The 18,820-nt window shown below is 38.9% G+C and overlaps 1 protein-coding gene across 1 annotated transcript in view; it reads right to left on the bottom strand.

Moving 5' to 3' along the window:
• The window catches only part of CPAMD8 (C3 and PZP like, alpha-2-macroglobulin domain containing 8), a 52,158-nt gene that overhangs the window by 23,630 nt on the left and 9,708 nt on the right, over positions 1-18,820 (bottom strand). Inside the window, exons 13-26 of the mRNA XM_019473329.1 lie at positions 17,052-17,241; positions 15,587-15,759; positions 15,328-15,477; positions 15,055-15,216; positions 13,513-13,655; positions 12,170-12,232; positions 8,677-8,908; positions 7,902-8,055; positions 7,156-7,298; positions 6,632-6,683; positions 5,464-5,762; positions 4,815-5,040; positions 4,098-4,274; positions 1,206-1,287 (exon numbers count right to left, since the gene is read on the bottom strand). Coding sequence (XP_019328874.1) covers positions 1,206-1,287; positions 4,098-4,274; positions 4,815-5,040; positions 5,464-5,762; positions 6,632-6,683; positions 7,156-7,298; positions 7,902-8,055; positions 8,677-8,908; positions 12,170-12,232; positions 13,513-13,655; positions 15,055-15,216; positions 15,328-15,477; positions 15,587-15,759; positions 17,052-17,241 — 2,246 coding nt within the window. The remainder of the gene's footprint in view (positions 1-1,205; positions 1,288-4,097; positions 4,275-4,814; positions 5,041-5,463; positions 5,763-6,631; positions 6,684-7,155; positions 7,299-7,901; positions 8,056-8,676; positions 8,909-12,169; positions 12,233-13,512; positions 13,656-15,054; positions 15,217-15,327; positions 15,478-15,586; positions 15,760-17,051; positions 17,242-18,820) is intronic.

Genomic DNA, 18,820 nt, shown 5'->3' with positions numbered 1-18,820 from the left:
TACAGAGTTAAAACTTAAGAAAGCAACAGAAGTGTTTTTGGAATTCTAAACCTCTGACATGCAACAAGTGCGAACTCTGGCCAGCTTTGGGAGATTGAATCATTCATTTTACAAGCCTCTGAGGAATGGGAGGGTAGAAAGCATGCTGCCTGGCAGAGGATTTTTCAAGTGTTAAGTAATTCTGTGTCACCATATTTTACATCTAGGGACTGGGAGATGCCAGATCTGAGATAAAAGTTTACTATCTTAGAAACAGTGAGGCAGCAGCATCATAGAAGTGGTACTTCCCCTCAATGTGTCATGTGTCACCATATTTTACATCTAGGGACTGGGAGATGCCAGATAAAAGATAAAAGTTTACTATCTTAGAAACAGTGAGGCAGCAGCATGTGGTACTTACAAAAAAAAAAAAAAAAAAAATCAGTTTAAAGCAAAATACAGAGCAGATGGAGAAGCCAAATGACAGCACAAGCAAATGAATGAAGACAAGAATCTACTACATCTGAGACATTATAGTCAACTAACACGCTAATGTGATGTAACGTACAACCTTAAAGGCCATGGTTTCCTAAGGGGGACATTAGCAAGATGAGCTGATTTCTCAGTTTCCTAATTTCTGGTTCTCCATATTGTTCGACTCTGAAAGGTCCTGCACTTCAATTCTCAGGGCATAAATCCATACCATTCCATTTCTATCCCCATGAGTGGATATAAAATAAAGCACTTGAGAGAAAAACTTCCTTGGGTTTTTTTGGGTTGGTTTTGGTGTTTGCTTTTTTCTACCCTGGTAGAAGCCTCTGCCACTTCTAGAGACAGCAAGTTTCTCTGTACACGATTCAGGTGAAGCTCCATTCCCTAGTGGAATTAGGTGCTTAGACGCCCTATACATTGCTACTCCAATTCCAGCAGACCAAATACGATCCTTAACTGCAGCTTCTGTGCCTAAAGCCTGGACATATTAGTAGATGTGACTATCTTAACTGCCCCTGAGTCTTGAAACAACTATAATACACCTACTACTGTAGTATGAACACTCAGCAGCATTGAAACAGTAAGTCTATAGACACTGAGTATTATTTCTATTCTCCACTGTGTACGATACCATGATGGAAGCTGGAAAATTACTCTTCTTTCCTTGCCAATTGTGTATTTTTCCCATTTAGCAAACACTGAATTTTCTAACTCTGTTTTAAATAGCAACTCACCACATACTCCCTGAGGAATCCCTCTCGCCAAAAGCGCTGTATGAGCCATCTTGTCTCTTGTAGGTCAGCTGGCGCTGGTAGCCTGGAAGTCACAAAAGAACTGGTGGAGTCCAAAACCCTCACACAGAGAAAAACAAGTATGTAAAGTGAATGAAGACTCAGACCATCTGGCACTAGCATAAGGGATTCTGCTGCCCGAGGCAACCTCTTATTTTGCTGTGAGTGATAGAGCCAGCTCTGTGTACGTACGCTGTAGCTTATTCAGAAATCCATTCAGGCTAACATCTGTAAGACTACAACTCCTGCATTTTGGCCAGTAGAAATGTTAAAAATTTGATACCCCTCTGAAAAGATGCAGTATTAAAAGCCAGATTTTTACTTAAGCATACAGCCATTCTCCTTCCATTTTACTGAAAGCATCATGCAGATGAAAATTTTTTTGCTTTAATGATACAACTGGATTCAGACTTTTCTCCAAAGCTGTTGCTTAGGACAACTTAATGTAACATGACAATAACAGCTCTGATCTTAACGTATACGAACACTTCCTAGCTACTAGGGCTGTCTTATAAGGCTTGTTTTAGACAACAATTATTAAGAAGTTGAATGCTGAAGAAAAGAACTCTCTACCGGAATGTCTTTTGAGATTGAAAATAAAGATAGTCAAAATGCTCTTCCTATTAGGAAAAGAATTTGCTTCTCAAACCTGTTTGTCTTATAACCGTGAACTGCCCATCCTAATAAAGCACTCTAAGCTCTATAGTGAGGAATGCAGAATACATACTTCGATAAAGCTCTTAAACACCCATTGGGATCAAACCTGTCAGAATGGGTATTTCTGATACGGAGATATGTCAAACCTGCAAGAAGACCGTGTCAAAGACATTTAGTGCCTGCTTAATTCTCTGATACATGAATAGATGTTTTATTCCACACTGCGTGACATTTTTATGGGAATGGATTACTTTTTCATTTCCGGAGGCGAAGTTTCTTTGTTGACCTCTCCAGATACAGGCAGCTCCACAATCCCCGAGTAAGGGCTGCCCATGACTCATACACTTTTTCCTGTTGCTCTATAGCCTTCTGATGCTTATAGGGAATGCAGATAGAATGGTTTGAAAAATGGGAGGAACAAAGCCCTAGAGATTAATGATGCTCTTGTAGTAAAAACATCTTTGTCTGGGGGTTGTGGGATATATACAAGTACGTGGCAGAAAGCATAAGTAACAGTATTATTATTTTTTTTTCTTCCTCCAAACAATAGGAGTTACATTAGATTGCTTTTTTTCTACATAGGCCTCAGATACAATTTACTACTGAGCACTTCCTCCTTCAATTGTTCCTAAGCATTCATTTCCAGTGTGTTAGATGGATAAATTAAGTACTCGTATTTTTATATCAGTCTTATGATTTTCTCCGTTCTTTTACTCGAATGTTCATTCTGAGTTGGCTTATGCTCCATTGCTCTTACATTTGTTCTTCTTTGCTTGCTAGGTTGCTAGTGGCACAGACTTTATGTCTTGCTTGCTGTTCTGAAATCTTCTGTTTTCTAAACACTCCTCTAGATGCTTGGACTCACTGGAGAGGTTCACCTTTCTAGTTTTCACCTGTTCACCTGCTTTTGTAAAACTGCATTGTGGGAAAGCAGAAAAATTACTGACTGGTTTAGCTCAGGCCACTTCTAAAGATTAGGGAATATACAGGAATCGTTGGGTATCAGCACTTTCTATGATGAATGACTAAGTGATGAAAAAGTTTTCTGGCTTGTTAAGTCACAAAAGCCTTCTAGAGTGAGCAAACAGACTTTCTCATCTAAACCTTATACTTGGCAGGGCTCCAGTAAACACAGAAAAGTTTAAAACTCTTGAGGATTTCTTCTGTAAGGGTTAATTAGCAGGCAGAGTTTGGTGCCAAAAACCTGGAAGGTTTGCAGATTCATAAAAAGAAACAAAAGCAAATGATATTGCAAAGGAAACACTGACCCAGAGTATTAAAAAATTCCCTTTGTCTTACTGCTCTCAGCAAGCAAAAAAAATTACAAGTGAAACGACTGTAGCCAGGCAAAGGAAGCAGCACTGGGCTTTTGCTGCTGAATACAAGAAATACATTACATATTACATTTTATATTTCTATTTTCAGAGGAGAACCACCTAATCCTGTCACCTCTGATTTCATGACATGACTATTGTCTGACTCATACAGAAGACAGCTTTGTCCCTTTGGGTCATTCTTGGTTTTAATGACCTCTGAATTCTTACTTGTCCTGAGAATTGTATTTAGTTACAAACTATTTTGCATGTGGCTCTTCCCAAACAAATGCTGAGAAAAACAGTGCATAAAGAGATAGATTCCTTTGAGCTGTTTAGTGAGATAGGATAGGACACTGAAAGGACAGATAAAAGCCTTCGTTGTATGGCTCTAGGTTAAATACTTTGGATACTAACTTTTGCTTTTGGGTATACTGTTCCTAAGAAATACTGTTAAAAAAGAGAAAGTTCAGAGAAGAGCCATGTAGTGACTAAAGGACTGGAAAGACAATTTATGAATAAGGCAAAAAAAACTAAATATACAGATTTCTACTCAATTTAATTTTCCTTGACTTTCTGAAATGTTTAAACATAGAAATAAGCTGCCTAAGGAAAAATAAATTACAAAAAATATAAATCAATAAGCATGTAAACTAGGAGTTATTGAAGGGAAACACATGCTACATATCAAGGGAAAACATCTTGCCATCAAAATCTGTTAGCCTGTGAGATTATCCTACAAGAAATGGTGAATCCTTATCACTTGGGATACTCTTGATTAGAAAGTACAATGTGATACTAGGAAAACTCTCTTCTAACTTACAAGCCTCTTCTCCTTCTATAAATTGTAAATGTAATGAGTTACCTTGAACAAGGTAATCAGTAGCTTCACTCTCCACCTCATGACTGAGTTGTTTGGTTTTCTGCAGATATTTCAGGACAAAAACATTAGGAGCAAAATGGATCATGTTCTGCTCCCCACATCCAAATGGTAATCGCAAAAGATTGTCCAAGTTGTTCAATGTAGGACCCATCACATCTCCTGTTTGAAAAAGAGGCAATATGTTCAGTATCAAGGAATTACGCTTTACTTCCTTTTGATGTCCTATGATTAAAACCCACCTGACTACACGAATTTCTACTAGCTACACATAGTGAGCTTAAATAAACTGTATAAGTTGCAAGTCCTTCAAATGTTAAGTCTTAGCCCTTCAAGCTCTTGCTGGAATAAAGAAATTTCACATTTCAGAGTTTGATTATCCATGACTTCCCAATTTAGACTAGTTTAGAACACAGCACAATTTGTGATTATGATGATTATGAAATGAATACTATGAATTCTGCAAAGCTCTCGGATGGTATCAGCTTTAAGTCACTGTCAACTCAAACAGGGTTCAAACAAGCGACAAAAAAGAAGTAATAATTATTCGTCCCAGAATTAAGCAGCATATACCTTAGTAACTGCCTATGACTATCTTATCTGGTCTGTATTACTCAAACACTGGTCAGAAGCAAGTAACAGCTGGAGTACCTCTTCATATTTGATAACTGGTACCTAGTGATACCTCTTCATAATTGATACCTATTATTGAAGCCGTAGCTCTTTCTGATCCTGGAATTATGTTGTGGGGAACTCCAAGAGTAAATGCTTCATTGTGATTTTCATCAGTCTCTTCTTTTCTCCAAATTTTAAACTCTCCCATTGACCCCCAGCCTGTGGAAAAGCCAATGTACTTCACCTCAAGCTGTCTGGGGACTGTCCACTCCACAATAATAGACTCATTTAGCACCCGAGTACCATGGCCAACCTGAAAGGAACAAAAAACCATGCAGTTCCAAGAACCCACACATATGAAGTCAGTCTGCCATGTGTCCTTGGACCCAGTAACTTATGTGTGCACCAGAGAACATCGTAGATGGACCAGTACCTTTCTCTCCCCCCAGCCCCAAACAATCCAAGGAAGTTTAATGAGAATTCCACAGGCTTGACCTCCAAGGCTTTCAGCACACTTAGTACTAAAAACATTGAAGACTGAGGTCCTGAGAACATAATGTAGCAAGCAGATACGTTCTGATTAAAACAGCCTGATCAAGACTTAATACAGAAAAAGCAACAGGAATGAAGCTTTCGCCTTCTACAACAAGCCTAATGAAAATCTGCCGTATGTGTGCTCAAACTCTATTTAAGAAAGCAAGAGACTTCCAGACCATTACATAGATAAATTCATTACCTGGATAATTCCATTTTTCCAGCTGATCCAGAAGCTGCGGAATTCATCCCAGGAGAGGATACCAGCTGTGTCCCTGCTGGCCACTGGCTCACCCATTTTGCTTATGGAAATCCATGTTTTAGTATTTTGATGTCCACCAATAACAATCTCAGTCATCTCTGCCATGTCATGTGGACCAGAGGACAAGGCCAGGTGAGCATCATTGTGTGCTTTCACAGCAATGTCAAAGTGTGTCATCCGGACAGGTTTCTGCATGTATTGGTACTCATATTTGTTAGGTGTAGAAATGTGTATTTTCTCTAGTCAGAAAAATAATGGAATGTTGTAAGAGTTAGAGCTTAGCTCACATACTTCAAAAATAACCCATAGCAAACTACTAAAATTTAAACAAACAGACCTTTCCTAAATACATGTTCTTTTTTCCAGCTTCTCTTAAACAAACTATGAAAGTATACGTGGATGTTTCTTCCCATCTTCTATTTACACCCCCTTGCAATATAGCAGATCCTTCAATTCAAACTGCTCAGCTGGATTTCTTATGAAGTCTGTAAGTGATTTTTCAGTTCTAATCTAGTGGTCAAAAGCATCTCTGTTTAGCTACTGGAGCCAACTTTGAGCTATCCAAATCTGAGGCAGAAAGAACATACTGATTCCAGAACTGAATTTTAAAACATCAGCTGAAAATATAGTACAGTCACAGTTACTGTCCACAGTGCTGAATACTTAAACTGTTTCATAAAGTAAAGGAATTTAATTGCCATTTCCAGAAATCACTTGGGCAGTTAGAGCAAATTCATAATTAGCCAGCCAGGTAAGAAAGACTCTTTATTCAAAAGTTCCTCCTACACACCATAACTCATCAATCACAGAGAAACAGAAACAAAGATTTTTTTAATTTTTTTTTTTTTCATGAGATGAAGCCACATGTTTCTATTTATAACTAAATCAAACAAACTTAATATCTCATTTGAATCATGAACTTACCATTTGGGCAGAAGAACACACTATAGGTGTATTCTCTGGACAGTCCCTCTGGCTATATAAAGACAGAAATCCATACATAAAAATACAGTGCTTGGATTAGCAGTAACAGCTATGCAGTTTACTTACATTTCTATTTATAACTAAATCAAACAAACTTAATATCTCATTTGAATCATGAACTTACCATTTGGGCAGAAGAACACACTATAGGTGTATTCTCTGGACAGTCCCTCTGGCTATATAAAGACAGAAATCCATACATAAAAATACAGTGCTTGGATTAGCAGTAACAACTATTCAGTTTTACTTACAAAATACAGAAATAATATTCTGCTGCTGTACAGTGTTTTATATCCTTTCTAGAAAAGTTATTACACTGTATTCTGTTAGCTAGAGATAGCTAACCACTACCAGAAAATCTCACATCACAGCATATTTCTTAGATTAACCGAGCAAGCTGATCTGATAAAGTTTCTCGTTTTTCTTCTGACCAGTATTGAAGATTGACCAGCAAGAACTCAGAATCAAATGGGCTCTTTCTGTACACGTACCACTAAAATTGATTATTTCCAATCATGTAAACGTACCATAAATCAACTTGAAGATTCTTATAAACCTATTCACATTTGATTATCTACCTAAACACTGTCATGATTTGCCCATTTATAATTTTTTTTTCTGAGTTATTACAAATTCGTATTTTCTTACCTCAATAATAACACTACTGCGAACATAATCCACTCCCACTGGGGTCCTTTTGTCCATATAATTGTCCTCTGAGTGCTTGCCATTCTTTAAGGTCTGCATCCCATCCTGACAGCAATTAGTTCCACCATAAGCAAAAGCTTTTGCTAAGAGTCAGAAGGGAAAAGAAGCAGAGATTTTGAGATAGGAAGATCTTCAGGAGTTCAAGTGAAGATCTAAACTAATTAGCTACAGTTGATTAACAATACATCGTGTTTTGTAATTACAGCTCTCTTATATTACCTTTATTCCATATTTGAACGGTCACATTTAAAACTGGACAAAATTTGGATGGTCACGGGGCAACAGAGAAACTCTTTCCTAGTTTGCAGTGTTGCACAATTTTTACTGTGATTATTTGCTTGAAAGATGTACAGAATTTGTTGTTATTCTCTTATTTAAAAATTTCCACTGATCTCTTCAGGGAGATGTAACAGCTCCAAAACTTACATGACCACATATCACACAACAGGAAAACTGATGACTAGGGAATCTCCTGAAGTTTGTTCATACAGACTCTCCAGTGCATTACAGCTGTAGAATCTGTTTCTAAGAAACAAATGAGGTTGAAAAGCTAAGTTGGCAGAAAGTGGAATGAATGATTCCACTTTGGGGTACTACGGAAATAAGAATTTTCTTCTGAAAGAGGAATAAAAAGAAACACTTGTAAAACTCCTTCAAGCAGCAAGCTGTTTTTATTTCTATACTACCAGTGATGTTGCTCAGTCCAAGCTCATTGAAGGACAAAACGATAGAGGTGGGTTTAGCTTCCCCAGGGGCAACGCACTTCTTTCTTGTCAGATGGTGTTTCCCAGGATGCCCAACAAACTTTATGCCTTTTGGAACAGAAATCTTCACGTGGACCTGTGAAAATTTTTGAATGCCATTTATTGCAAGTTTCAGCTGCAAAACCAACTGATATATATGAAAAATCTGAAACCCACAAAATGCTTAATAAAATCATAGCATGCACAGATTATTCATTCTTCAAACATTCTAGTAATACGTTTGACTGACAGCATTACCTTCAGCTCAGCAATTCTACAAGTAGTTCAGAATGATACTGCTGGAGCTAGACAGATAATGAGTTTGAGAAGAAAGCATCTAGGGAGACAGGATTTCTTGAAAAATAACATTCTGTCAAAATAAACTACTTTCAGCAGCTTTCTGATTATGAATGAAATTCTTCTCTGTGGTTCAGTATAAGCTTTCTAATTGTCTTCCCTACATTTTTCAGTGTTTGTATTTCTGAAGTGTTGCAAGACACTGCAGACTACTACAGTTGTTTCAAGCTAAAAGTAAATAAAGCAATGATATTTATTCATATTGAAAAACAATATTTTTATCTCATTCAAAGCATTTATGCTGAGCTTATCACTACGTTATCCCTATACCTTATCTACTGTAACTTGTAGGTCACTTAGGAAATTTTGATGATAAAGCATAATTTAGTGACTTAGCAACGGGAATAAAGAGGGACGTTACCTCTACACAGACAGCTAAGTAATTGTAGACAGTCAATGGGATTTTGGTCTGTTCTCCCCGGATGACATGGTATGGCAAGGTGAAATCAATGAAGAAAGGTTTAAATGTCTTCAGTTCTGTTTGACTGGCAATGCCCAACCCCTTCTCTTCAGAGAGACCCACAGCTTCAGTTATCCACGTAGTGATGGAGTCTGGCACTTCCACGTGCAGCTGTGCTTCTCCTGATATATTACTACCAAAGAGAACAGGGAATAACATGGGTTGGTCAGATTAATGAAATGCTTTTGAATGAAGCTAAAGCACACAGAGTCAAACATTTTGGGGAATTCCCTCCAGGTCCAAACTTACAACATAGCATCAGTGTCTGCTTTGAACAACAGCTTATAAAAGGCCCAATGTTTTCTATCAGGTTTTTTGAGACCTATGCACATTTATAAGGAGCGGAACAGCAAGTAGTTGCTTCTGCAAAACACAGTCTAACATACAAGTTCTTACTGGATTAAAAGCTTTACAGGCATTTGCGGCCTCATTATAGAGAGTCACTTTTCTTAGAGGCAAATGTCTGCACTAAGTCAAAAAAAAAAAAAAACCCAAACAAAAAACGAAAAGAAAAGAAAGAATCCTAGGATGAGGTCCTGGATAAAAACAGTTCAGCAATAATCTATTTAACAGCTAGTGAAATAAAAGTAATTTTTGTTGGAACCCGTTGTCCTTGTATACATTGCCACATTGCAGCCTCTGCTTGAACATAAGGGCAAATGAGAAATTTTCCAGACACCAAGTTCAACAGCTGCTTGTCCAGGGGAGCATATTTTGATTCAGAAACATTTTGGTTAGTTGTTTTTTGGAATGCCTGACTCAGAAAATTTCCAAAAACATCATTTTCTTCCAATGAGGATTGAAACTAATTATTAAACATCAAATTTCTACTCTGAGTATTTAGCTTTACTGTGCATACCACAACAGGATATCATAAACCCGGTATCCTCTTCCATGCTTTATAATAATAGAAATTCAATTTTGTTCTGCAGACTTTGCTATTTCCCTCCTGCAAAGAAGCTTTGGCCTTGCCTGGAACAGAAAACATTTCCTCTAAAGCAAGAACAAAAGCTATTTCATGGCTCAACTGGCAGGATGATTGGTGCAGTTATGAGTACACCCTAAGGTTGTTTTCTCTCAAGTTCTTATTTATTCCCCAGAGCTTGATACACATGCTGCTAGCTCTGTAATCTTTTGAGAGCAATGTGCATCTTAGTTGGCGTTGGAAAACAAGAAAGCAAGATCTTCAGAATAAGCTCTGGAAGTCTACAGCATAGCACGCTGTCTTTCAAGGCTGCAATACCTCCTGATTCATATCCAGGACAAACTGAAGAATTGTGCTTTCGCTGCTTTTCAACTGCAGGTTATTCATATTTTAGGCACCGAAGAAGTATCTTGATACTTTCAACGTCTAAATCAACTGTTTGTGATTTTCAATGAGCCTAAGCTACTGTAACTGTCATTAACTAGGCAGCATATCATGTATCAAGTACTGGTCTGTGTATTTATATTACAGTAGGAAAAGGATTAAAACAAGTAGTTTGATAAAAAACCTATTGATCACTATGTCTTTGAATAGGCATGTTCGGTTCGGTCAGTCTCTAGCACTCCGGCCAATGAATGTGGTTCCCAGCTCAAACTACAGAGTGGAGAGCCTGGGAAATGCCCTTGGCTTGACAGCACCATGTTATTTTAACTTCTTTTAAACACACTAGTTTCTTAATATTTAGGTCTTCATCCTAACTGGAGTTAGGTAGCTGGTACCTGCAATAAACTTCAGCCCTGACGAGTAAGCAGAAGGGTGTCCTAGCTCCAGAACGGGCAGTATTCCAGTCTGTTTAACCGGACAATTTGTTGCAGCTGATGTTCTTTCCACTGGGATTTCAGCCCATAACCAGCATTAACATTATTTTCACACATGAGGGCACTTACTCTTCTGGGCGGGGGGCCAAAATACACACACATTTCCAGCCATTAGACCCTCCAGCCAGGCTCTAGGAATTTTTAGAACTGGTTTGGGAAGTTGACATTAGGCTTTTGTTTCTTTTTTGAGGATTGTATATTATAATTATAAATGGTAGAAGAAAAAAAAATTCTTCCTGTTCAAGAGAGTGGAAATCAAGGAATGCTCAATTCAGTTGTTTCTAATGAAATGAAGTGGAGAAAATGCAATCTGCAACTTTTTATTCCATACTCTCCCACTTACAATTAACTGCCCCAGCTTGCTGAGGCCCAAACGGGCACTTCTGGAATTCTTTGTATATTTCTACAAAGCATATTTCATGCTCAATTGAACAGATTTGAATACAGTTGCTGCAAGTTCCTGTCAAATTTAATTTATAATCATTTATTGAGAATGAAGTTTACTTGCAAACCTGGAGAAGCCTTTTAATAATTGCTTCAAATTATGCTAGATGTGCTGTTTCTGGGAGAGATTAGTTATCTATTAATTTTTTCAGTTCCCATTGTACCAGGTGGAAACCATGAGTTGTTGGGCAGTAAATTAAGGTTTGGGGGAGATACTCGTGCATCAGATGAAAGAGAAAGAATGGCTCTGTGCAATTTAAAAAGTGATCAATATAGAATACTCACCGGTGCATGGTTAGGCTGTACCAGCATTTACAGAAGCAGCTATTCTGCCTCCATCTCCTCACACATATTAACCTTGGGATCATTTTCCCACTAAAGCATATGCAGCAATTGATGCTAGAATAGGGGTAGAAAGGAAGAAAAACACTAGCACTCGCTGAAGTTGACGTTTCTGGATTACCCTAAGATCCAAACACAAATCCAGACCCAACTCATCCCCCACTGTACAGGGGAACTGGCACTTCTGAGGGGCTGGGTCTTGCCTCTTGACTGTGAACTCTAGCGAGATTTCCCATTATCCTTTGCTCTCTTAAGTGGTACATAGAATTCTGGTTCATATGAAGATTTTAGCATAGACCGAGAAATGCGTCATCACTTTATATCTTACAGTCCCTTTTTATTGCAAGAGCAGTCTGACTTGCATTTATTGTGAGGCAAGCTATGCAACAGGTAGTTCCTCACAGTAGCTAATCACTTCAAACCTATATCCTCACTTGCTCTTCAATAACTTCTTGATACACCCTTTCTGTAAGCGAGTAAAACCTAGAAACTTGTTGAACCAAACCATTGCTCCTTTTCTTCCCTGAAGATACTCCTCTGCTTGTGACACCTTGGTGAATTGCACAGGGGTTGCAATGTAGCCACAACTGACAGGTTCAACTTGAAGTAAATACACTTGAAGACCAGATGAAATGTTACAGAGAAAGATTACTGATTAAAGCAGTAATGAAGAAAAGCAACAACAACAACAACAAAATATCAGAGAATGCCAGTGTAACTCCAGGAGGTTTTAAATAGCTTTGTTTTCTGCAGTTGAAGAGGATACAACCCTCTGGATATAATTAAGGGAATTCCCTGTCAATACCTGACGTTGAGGCAGTGCCAAATCCATGTTTCGGGAAAGAAGGTTCTTTTTCTCTTCTCTGCTCTGCTAGAACAAGAAATAAGTCCTTGGCAATGAATTCTTTTAATAAGACGGCTGTAATACTGATTTATCAGTTACTGTTATCGCCTGAATGCAGCTCACATGACCAACCAAAACTCTAGCTAGCACAGAATCAAAAAAGTGAATGGGTGTATCATTCAGAACACAAATTACAGTCTTTCCAAATGATCCCATTGTGCACACACACAAACAGTCTGGAGACATAAATAAGAATCTAAAAGAGATAGTATAAATAATCTTAAACTAGCATAAAGAAATAAGTCCTTGGCAATGAATTCTTTTAATAAGACGGCTGTAATACTGATTTATCAGTTACTGTTATCGCCTGAATGCAGCTCACATGACCAACCAAAACTCTAGCTAGCACAGAATCAAAAAAGTGAATGGGTGTATCATTCAGAACACAAATTACAGTCTTTCCAAATGATCCCATTGTGCACACACACAAACAGTCTGGAGACATAAATAAGAATCTAAAAGAGATAGTATAAATAAGATAATCTTAAAAACTAGCATAAATAATATAATCTTAAAAAAAAAAAGGTTTTATGATCCAAATTCTTTCACCAAACGAAATCAAAGGGAGCATACAGAGCATGTGACTTCCCATGATATCATGATATGGCCTTACTAATAGCAGTTTCTACAATCACTACTTTATATTCCCCTCTGTTTCTTCTTTTGAAATTGTCTTGATCTCTAATATTTTCATAATTTGTCCCATTTTTCTACACCTGTGATGCTTCATTATCTTTTTCTTAACTAACCTCTGAAACTTACTCTGCTAAGAGAGGCCACCAGGTGGTTCAGAATACAAAGGGAAGGCACATCCTCAGTTTGCAGCATTAGTCATAGTACATCACGACTTTTTCTTCCTGCAGTCCCTCATTTTATTTATTTTGACCACCAGCTGAATGGTCAAAATAACGAGCAATGAGCAACTCTGCAAAACAAGGGCTAGCTTGCAAATACTGAGAAGCAGCAACTAATTCACAGAAAACTGAGATATGCAAAGAGTTTCAAATGATCCTTTTGAAGAATATTACTTTGCATTTTTCCAGAGTTAATTTAAATTTAACAAAGTAGTGTCAGCTGTAATTTTTGTTAGGTCTATCAAGACAAAGGAAGAGTTTCCCCACCACCACCTTGTCTAAACCAAGCAATTTCCTGGGGGCAAGGAGGTGGGAAACAGCTGAGAATATAGAAAAAAAAAAAATAGCTAAGAGTATCATAGACAATACGCATTACAATAAAAACGTTACCTTGGTGCTATTTTAGAATGCATTGTAGCCACCAACGTCCCAGTATGTGGCTGAAAAGCTGGGACAGCCTCATCCGTGTACATACCTCCGTTCTGTCTGTGGTTTAAGCTGACTATATCAGTCATTACAACCAAACCAGTTTCCTAGACAATAAAAATGAAGACCACAAAACAAAAACCAGCAAGAAAAAAAAGAAGAAGAATTAAAAATGTACCAGTAAAAACTTTTCTGAATAGAATCCCCCAACCCTATTCCAACATTTATGGGGTAAATTTCAATTGAAACTTGAGGATTTTTTTAAAACTTTATATAAAAATGACTTAATGTGAAAATATGTAGGCACTTTACAGGCAGAAGTTTTACGAGAAAGCTCTTGTTTGCTTGGAAAATGCATTTAAACCAATATCTAACATTACTGGGCATGTGTAACTGTCAGGCAGCTACAGGTGAAAAATTATTACACATACTTTTCCCCTAGAATATTACATTACAGCTTTTTACCCTTCCTAAAAGTTTCCAGTGTGTTCTGCTGCAGTTAGCAGGCAGCTCTCACATCAGACATCACCAATTCTGCACTACCAGGAATGCCAAGCAAAATGGAAACTGTCCACACAGCTTCACAGTAAAAATACAGAATTCATAAGAAAGCTGTCTGCCAGCTCTGTCCCCTAAATGCACTTATTCATAAGAGACAGCAGTTCCCAGACACCAAAGGGAGTATGAGCTTTGTTCTCTTTATGTACACATCTAATTATTACAAATCAGGTCTACAGCAGTGCATACATACCAGCTATTAACATATGTATCTTTTCCCTGAGAGTTTACGTCTCTCAGTAAGAAAAAAAAGCATCAGAACAAAAACCCCAACAGATCACAGGGAGAGAAGCAGCAGTGACTCCTGCAGCAGTGGATAGTAATGAGGATTTAGAGTTTATGATTAAGAAATTGAGGCATTGGGGGAATATGTGGAAGCCTACGGGGTTTAAGACAACACAACAGAACAATCTAGCTAAAATTGCAGAAAGGACAAAAAATGAAGAGAGAGGATCAGGGTAACCTGATCAAGGATACAAAGAAAACATTACTGGTCCTTCACACAGATGGCCACAGAAGCTGGCAGAACTGGCGTAGGAAAGAAGGATTTCCAAAAGATAGCCTAAAAGGGAAAAGGCTATAAGGAAAGACTCATGTTCCACCTTCCTTCCCTGTCAAAGTAACTGCAGAAGAGATCTGCACACTCACCCAGCCCTGGAGGAACCTTCTGGTCCCCTGTCTGATTCTCCAGAGCATCAGCATGAATTCCTTCACCCAACAGGATATCTGGCCCTCTTATCAAGATTGGCCAAAATCAAAGCACATTTCTCCAATATCTTTGCTGGAACAGTATACTTACTCTCTGTTCTCAGAAATTACTTTTCAGCCCACCCCCTGGAGAAACAGCTCTGATGTGAAGAAAATAATGGCCTATGGAGCTGAAAATTATCCTGCAAACATGAAAGTAAAAGAGACACTCCATAGAGAAGTGAGGCTGATTCTTCCTACTGTAAACGCGAAGCGAGCATCCTTGGTGATGTCCCAGTGCCAGGGAAAGACAGAAGATCTACGGCGTCTACGTGAGGACATGCCTGGCCACCAGAAGTGCCCTTCTTCCTTCGGAGCTCCAAAAGCATCAGATACATCATATTCTGCAAGCTCTTGAAAAACCTGCAGGGAAAGGGAACAGACTGCTGTCCTTAGGTATAAAGGCTACTTACTAAAGGTAAAGTGCATAGCAGTATTAAGAAAAAGACATCAGTGCCTTAAGCTTCCTTCTACCTGACTGGCTGTCAGCTGAAAACCTGTCTTCAGCAAGTAGACACTCTTATCCACAGTGGCAATGCAGACGCAGCTTGATTTTGCAGCTCTGACCTTGATGTTCACAACATCACCAGGTCTGGTCTCATTTGCCGAGAGAGCCACTGCAACCTAGGAATTTAACATTAAATCCCATTACCTCAACTCATAATCAGCAGACAAAGCTACAAAGAGTAACGAGACACCACCCCCTCCTCTCCACTAGCTACACTGCCAATACCTGATTTTCAAAGGAGGACTTCACAGTGAACTGCAGGCTGTCTGTAACCCCTTCTCCATTCTCCCTGACATAATACACCAGAAGACGGCCCAAGGGAGCCATGTTGTGAACTACTGAGAACCGGAGGAATGTCATGCAGACTTCAACCTCTGCTGCAGGGATACTGGTAGGTGCTAAAAAATAAATTGTAAAAAGGACAGCGTTATTTATCAAAATCACTCTCTTCCAAATGCCCCATCCAAATGCTGCAAGGCACAGAACTCTCCACCCAGGACTTGCATCCTTCCCTTGTTCCTGTTGCACACATTCTTCTTGAACTCAGAATCTTTTCCCTTCTTTTTTCTTTTCCTTGATAGGCAATTAGCACCCATAACATAGTGAGCAGTATGGAGAAGGTGGATAGAGAATGACTACCCAGTGTTTTTCCTAACATAAAATCAAGGAAATATACAATTAAGTTATCAAGCCATTTAAAATAAACAAAAGAGGGTATCTATTGCTGCAGAACGCTGCTGAGAGAGAAACTATAAATGGGTTTGAAAAAGGATTATGCAGTTTATAGAGCATCGTTTCACTAGCAGCAGTTAAATAGAATCATAGAATGGTTTGGGTTGGAAGGGACCTTTAATGATCATCTAGTTCCAACTCCCCCTGCTGTGGGCAGGGACATCTTTCACTAGATCGGGTTGCTCAAAGCCCCATCCAACCTGACCTTGAACACTTCCAGTGACGGAGCAACCACAATGTCTCTGGGCAACCTGTAAATACAACAGCTCAGAACCAACCGTCAGTGCAGAAAGTTATTAAAAATTCTTAAACCACTGATTACCAGAAGCCGGGTGGGTACATCTAGGGAAATTTCTTTTCCCCAACTATCTGAAAGTGGCTGCTATTGCAGACATGTTACTAGTATAGACAGACTTTTCCTTTGGCAGCTGTTGTATGCATCTTCCCAAGCACATCATTCTTTACCCCCCCGTTCCCTGAATTCACCAGATTTGTATCTTTCTGTTATTGCTTGTACAAACTAGGAGTCCCTACTCCCATTTCCCTTCCCCATGCTAACTGCACGATCTTCTCCTTTAGCCTGATCCATGCTATCAGTCCATCTAATGTCCTCTTCCTAGTTTAAGCTCAACCAGCTTAGTAAATTGCCCCAGCCCCATCATACACTTTCCTACCACTCAGCTGATCCCAAGCCAAGCATATTACAAAAGACTAGAGTTTTCTTAACACAGAAAGACTACAGAAAGACCAGAGAAAACTCTCCAAGAGTTATTGCTCTTGGAGAAATTTATCTTTTTCTATATGACTGTGTCTGCAATGGATATCACTATTTTTCTTGCACAAAATTATTCTGTGCCCTTTAAGGAGCATCAAATTCAAAAAAGAGGATACTTAGGTTTGCAGAAAGGTTGTTTTTCCCTGAAAACAGGGGCGAGTTTGCATTTCTGATGCTAGCTACCTGTTCCTGGGAAGCGTGTGATATCAATGTTCTTCTCAAAGGGAAAGGTGGCTCTTTTGCTCCTCTGCTGGGTGATGTTACTGGGCTGCAGTCCTGAAAGGACAATGTTGCCTCGCGATGCCACTTCATAATGTAGAGTGAAGTTGCAAGGACATGTGGACTTCACCGCAATCCAAGCCTCCTCTCCTACCTGCACCCAGAGACAGAAAAGCAAAAGATCTGGTCTGTTACAATGCACGCTTTTTATTTATAAAGCACAGAAATCTATTTGGGTTTCAGTCCACAAGAGACATGATCCCTCTCCAAAGAAATGTATGCATTGAAAAGTGTATTACATTAGCACTGTTTTCATGGACTTTCTTCCCAATAAAAAGGGGCCTGTGTTCAGCGCTTTACTCCCTGCAAACCTAACAGGAGAATGGGCTGGGGGGTTGTATGCATTAATGAAAACAATAAAGGAATCTCTGGAATCCTGAAAGTTAAGCCTTTTGGCACAGAGCAGCTGTCAGAATTGGTTGAATTTTAGATACCCGTTCAGTAGTCCAGCCCAAAAAAGAAAGAGATGGGTTGGGGGTGGGAAGAGATGTGCGTTTGATAGTCTTTGCAGTTTAATTGAGATTATACATGGTGATTACTTTCATATGGCAAATATAATTCAAACATAACCAATGTGGCATGAAATTACTGGGAATAGATCTGAGGGGAAATGCTGTCAAACTACACAAGTCTTGATATTAATTTGCAAGTCCGGCACTCAAGGAGCTGTCAAACACACAATTAAATGAGAAGAGAGCTTCTTTTTTCTGGGTAAACTCATCTGACGCCTGCAAGAGGCTTCAGAGCAGCACACTGACTTCCTGCACTTTTTGTGCACTGAAGTCCTATACCCAGAGGTACTCATGAAGTACTGAATCCTCTGGACACAAAATCCCCCAAATACCGCCAATCCCAACAGAATAGACATCGGTGCTCAGTCATGGGATTAGGTCTGGGTCATGTCTGGCTGAGTACTAAGCCTTCTGTGGAGCAGCTGACTTTCCTAGGAACACAAATTTCTTGCTCCTGGGATATGAGGAACAGCTAACACTTGTACTAAGTAGAATTTCTTCAGCAACTTCCACTCCTGAACCTCCTGCCATTTAAAGCATAGCAATGCCCAACTAAGACTGTTAAGGCTGAATAGCAGTGTTAAATCCCAATGAAATCTTTTGAAAAACCTCTTTCTTCAGCACTAACAATGTTACCTTCCCAGAATGTACATATGGTACAAACCAAAATGGCAAGGACTTGAATACAAGGAGCTGCTAATGGTTAAATACAGTGAGAATGCCACAGAGTCCAAGAAGTGCCTCGTGACATTAAATATTTGAAGTATTAAGAATTCCCCAGTGCAAATGATGAAACAATTCATTAAAAAATGAATGTAGCTAATTGGAACACCCAGTAAGAGCTGGCAAAGCAGGGAAACAGTTCCCACATCAGCTGGTCATCCAACTCCTAGCTTTCCCACAGAAGAATTAGTTCTAATCAGGTTATAATAAGAACAATGTGTTCAGATTAGCAGTGTATAATCCCCTTTCCATACCTCAGGAAACTTGTAAAAGATTAATTAGCCATTAAACTACCATGAAATGCAATGATAAAAAAAATGCTCTTATTTGGATACAAAGAGTCTGAAACCAACCTGACGGATCTGATGATAATAGAAGTCTAAGTGTGTGTATTGCCAAAACCCACTTCCCCCCCCCCCCCCCCAAAAAAAACAACAA

This window comes from Aptenodytes forsteri, unplaced genomic scaffold (genome assembly GCF_000699145.1).
Source record: "Aptenodytes forsteri isolate BGI_AS27 unplaced genomic scaffold, ASM69914v1 Scaffold471, whole genome shotgun sequence".
Taxonomy (NCBI): Eukaryota; Metazoa; Chordata; class Aves; order Sphenisciformes; family Spheniscidae; genus Aptenodytes; species Aptenodytes forsteri.
The sequence above is the reverse complement of the archived record's forward strand: the minus strand, read 5'-3'. Positions and strand labels throughout refer to the sequence as shown.